The sequence below is a fragment of the Gavialis gangeticus genome, unplaced genomic scaffold (genome assembly GCF_001723915.1).
Source record: "Gavialis gangeticus isolate Ggan-Ray unplaced genomic scaffold, GavGan_comp1, whole genome shotgun sequence".
Classification (NCBI taxonomy): domain Eukaryota; kingdom Metazoa; phylum Chordata; order Crocodylia; family Gavialidae; genus Gavialis; species Gavialis gangeticus.
Window position 1 is genome coordinate 17259004 of NW_017728995.1, and position 4575 is coordinate 17263578.

A 4575-nucleotide genomic window follows, 5' to 3' on the forward strand; every position below is an offset into this window, starting at 1 on the left:
CTGCCGAATGAACTATTCTGCAATTTACAGCTGTTGAATCTAATGTACTATACCCAATCTGATTATTAACTCAATTATTCACCTAAATGAATAGATTAAAGGGATTTCTGCTGCCTAGTTCTGTCGTGCATTTCCAGAGATCAGGTCCTACAGGTTACACTGAATTCTTCTAAATTTTGAGTTTCTAAAACTTCTGTAGAATGATCATTTCCAGCTGGCTGATTAGGACCTTCTATAAAATGCATTTTTCCCCCGTTGGTGATCCAATCACTTGGGCTTGAAATGATCAAAAAGTAGGGCAGGAAGGGGCCTCAGGAGGCCACCTAGTCCAACCTCCTGCTCAAAGCAGGATCATCCCTGTCAAAACCATCCTAGACACGTCTTTTGTCGAAACTGTTCTTAAAACCTCTGACAACAACCCTCACACAAAACTACCAGGCACAAAGCCCAAACATTAAAACACCCTTTAACTTGCCCTGGGTGAAGCAGGGGACAAGGACACTGTCAGTGTCCTGCTAGTGCAAAAACAGGAAGTAGATCTGAAATACTGCAAGGGGAAACCAATCTCATACCTAAGCATTTAGCATTGAACTGCAGCATTGCCCCCAAGCCCTGACAGCGCAGGGGGGCAGAAGGGTAGGAGAAGCCTCTGGCTGTCCTTCCATGGTCCATGTAGAAGAAGCCTCTGGCTCTCTTTCCATGGCCCATGGTCTCATTGTACAGTAGGCCAGCTAGGCTGGAACAGGAGGAGGATTGTGTGCTCCTTACAAGGGTGTGGGAAAGAGCTACCCTGCCTATACAATGAGATGTTCCAGGAAGCAGTGCCCCTCTGTGAAACAGGTGCTTTCTGGGGCTCTCTCTGGGACAAGGCAGTTCCTCAGCACCTTTGGGGCTAACTGAATGTTGCCCATTCTCCTCCTCTGGCTTCCAACCCAACTCTCCACCTCATACAGTCAGAGACTGGCTGAGAGAGAATGGTAATAAGTGCTGAATAAATACTCCTCCTGCCTACTAGATTTGCACTTCACTGAACAAAGTTTTCACCAGCAATAATATGCTTGGTGTTTCTGTAACAAGAAATAGGATAGCAATCACCTACCAGCTGAGGTCAAGGTATTTCAGGCTGTAGTTTTCATACAGTGCCTCACACAGTTGCTCCACACCAAAGTTCTTAATTTCATGCTTGCACAAATGCAGCTCAACAAGACAAGAGTTATTTTTCAGCATCAGAGCTATGTGAACTGTGGTATCTTCCTGAAAATACAAACTCAGTTTTATTAAACCAAAATTTTAACATGGGACCTGCTCTTGGGCCAAATTCCTCCTGAACTATGTAAATACAACGCCCCTTCCCCAGTCAGCTGGAGATCACAAACAACAGCTTCATATGCAAGACAAACAAAGTGATCCTTCCACTCTACTCAGCACACATCAGGCCTCAGCTGGAGCAGTGTCCAGTTCTGGGCACCACATTTTAAGAAAGATATGGACCAATTGGAGACATTCCAGAAAAGGACAAAAATGATCAGAAGTCTAGAAAACAGGATGAGGAAGGATTGAAAGAACTGGCTTCATTTAGCCTAGACATAACAGCTTTCAAATATGTAACAGTTTTAAGATGAGTAGTACAGGCTTAAAGTACAAGAAGGAATATTTAGGCTAACAAGGACAAAAAGCTTTCTAGCTGCAAAGACAGTTAAGCACTGAAAAAGATGACCTAGTGTAGTTGGAGAATCTCCATCACTGGAGGTTGTAAAGAACAGGTAGAGCTGATCCTGCCTTTGGGTGGGGGATGAACTAGATGACCTCCTGAGGTCCCTTCCAGCCCATTTTTTTTTTTTTTAATGATTCTGTAACAAAAACCAGAATCAAACCCAATGATTCTCATCACCTCATCTCAGCATTAGCCTATTACAACATGTAAGGTCTCCAAGAAATCAACTCCCTGATACAGCGCACAGGACTTATGAGGGCAGGCAGCTAAACTGTAGAAATACGGTCTTGGCTAGGCAGACATTGCAAAGTTTAAAGTGGAAAAAGTGCAAACCCCTGCAAAGATCCACTTACTGTATAAGAAGTTATCAGCAGTTTATTTTGTACCTATACATTTACCAACCAAACTATTATAAGCTAGTAATAAATGAATATCTAGTAGAGGTGAAAGAGCATGGACCTACAATGTACCACAAGATACATCAGGAGTCATGGCTATCAACTGCTCTGTAATAGCTGCTCATCTGCATGCTCTTATCCTGTGCTAGACTTAACGCTCCTTCACTGAGGAATAAACTGCCATTATTTAGCTTCTAGATACCATGGGGTCACAGTGTGCACATAAGCACTTACTGATGTGCAGTAAAGTTCCACCTTCTTTTAACCCATGGTAATTGCTTACATGTCCAACTGCTAGATCTGTTTAAAAATCACACTTTTAGTTACGCAGGTGCAGCTCTGGGTGCACATTTTAGGCACAAGTGGAAAAACGATGCAAACAAACTGCAAACATTAATATAAACAGGGCCCACATTCTCCTCCTAGTGTCCATAAATCCATCCATATTGGTTTTATTCATGCATCTCTTTCATTGTACTGATACTGTGGTATGCACACTTACCTCTTGGCTATACAGTATAGGACGGTTTAGGTTGACCGCTTTGATTGCTTTGTTTTGATTTAGGACTGTTGCCATTGCCACTAGACTCTGTGTACCCTGAAAATAAAAAGAAAGAAACTCTACAGAGAAACCTGTGCAACATGCAAGTCAAACTACATACCTCCTTAGGAAGCACTTTCAGAAGGTCATGAACTCTAACTCAAAAGGGGTTAGGAAAGGCTACTATTTTTGGTCCCGTGCATCTTAGAGATATTCAGGCCACCTTCCTCAGCATTACTGAAACAGATGTGTACTTCTTTCCAATATTACCACTGATAATCATCCCAAAAAGGCCTTTAACTCAGCAGAACTGAATCAACTGGAACTAATGACTAAAATACACATTGAAAATTCCTTAATTTGGAAAATTAGACAGTAAATGGCGAAATCAAAAGGTAAGAATAACACATCAAAAACTGATATGTGTCCATATATTTGACCATGTAGTTCTGGTTTTCACAATCTATGAAAAATCTTACTGTACTAGGAAATGTTCTGTGGTATTTTTGATAAGTCTTGGCAATAAGAACTCACCACAGCAAACAGTCTGCTAGTAAATAAGTTTACATAAAGTGGGTGTCACCCTCCCAGTGTGGGAATTGGTGAGGTTCTACTATAGGTGCCAAATATGTCCTCTTATTGCCTCCTCTCATTCCCATCTTTCTATCTGTAAAATATTCTGATTTGGCAAAGAAATACTAATGAATGGCAAGTCTGTTCTTATGGTCTAATACAACAAAATCCTTTAAATTGATTTCAGTTGGGCATAAAAGTAAACTTAAGAGCCCCTCTCCATGACAGACTGTTCAGAAATCCCTCTTTCTTTTATACGCACTCCCCATCTTAATCCAAATTAATTTTCAAGTGTAGACAAGCCTGTTATAGTTTCACATAGGTGTTTTACCTGTGCTGACATCTCACATATATGGCCCATGCGACTTTCACCCTTTGAAAAGGCATTTTTGAAAGCCTGCAGCTCTAGAAGGTTTAAGTGTTATGTATCTAGCATTCACTGGAGCAGAGACTGGGACTGAATGCTGTGAGTTAGTGCTGAATCATGCTCACCCTCTCTCTAGCTCAATTAATATTTAACTATGCCAAGAAAAAGTGGAGCAGGTTCCAGAGGAAGGCTGGAGAATTCACCATCCCATAACAACTTTTGATGAGAAAGCATTAGAGGAAACAGCTTACTTCATGAGGGTTGTGAATCCTGATTGGACAAGGCAGCTCTCTGCAACCCAGAGTAAGGTTTCTAATGTTGAGAGACACAGGGTTCGAAATAGAGCAAAAGCTCTGTTATCTGGCGCCCATGGGGAATGGGGGGTGCCGGATAACCAAATATGCCAGTTACCTGAAAGGCATCTTTGACTGGTCGGGCTGCCACCCCTCCTGCCATGTCTAGTGTGCCAGGCTTTCACTCCCTGGAGTCACTGTGCCAGGCAACAGGCAGAGGGGCTCCGCACAGGCTGCTTTGCCCCAGGCCATGGCAAAGTGGGACTCAGTGAAACCGGGAGCGGGACTTCCGGTTTCGCTTTTGCTGCATCAACCGGCATGCCGGTTAATAGAGCATAGTTTCATAGTTTCTAGGGTCGGAAGGGACCTGAGTAGATCATCTAGTCCGATCCCCTGCCATGGCAGAAAAGATTACTGGGGTCAAACAACCCCAGCAAGGTGTTCATCTAACCTCCTCTTAAAGACCCCCAGGGTAGGAGCCTGCACCACTTCTCTTGGAAGTTGGTTCCAGATCCTAGCCGCCCTGACCATGAAGTAGCGCCTCCTGATATCTAGCCTAAATCTACCCTCTACCAGCTTGTGACCGTTATTCCTGGTAACTCCTGGCAGTGCTCGGGGGAACAGGGACTTCCCCAATGCCTGCTGATCCCCCCTGACTAGTTTGTAACAGGCCACAAGATCCCCCCTCA

The 4575-nt window shown here is 43.4% G+C and overlaps 1 protein-coding gene across 3 annotated transcripts in view; it reads right to left on the reverse strand.

The window, feature by feature from the left end:
- Window positions 1–4575, reverse strand: part of LRRC34 (leucine rich repeat containing 34) — a 30655-nt gene that overhangs the window by 7684 nt on the left and 18396 nt on the right. For all 3 annotated transcript variants that reach the window (XM_019503270.1, XM_019503269.1, XM_019503268.1), the window contains 2 exons: window positions 2615–2710; window positions 1100–1254 (listed from right to left, as the gene is read on the reverse strand). In XM_019503270.1, coding sequence (XP_019358815.1) covers window positions 1100–1254; window positions 2615–2710 — 251 coding nt within the window. The remainder of the gene's footprint in view (window positions 1–1099; window positions 1255–2614; window positions 2711–4575) is intronic.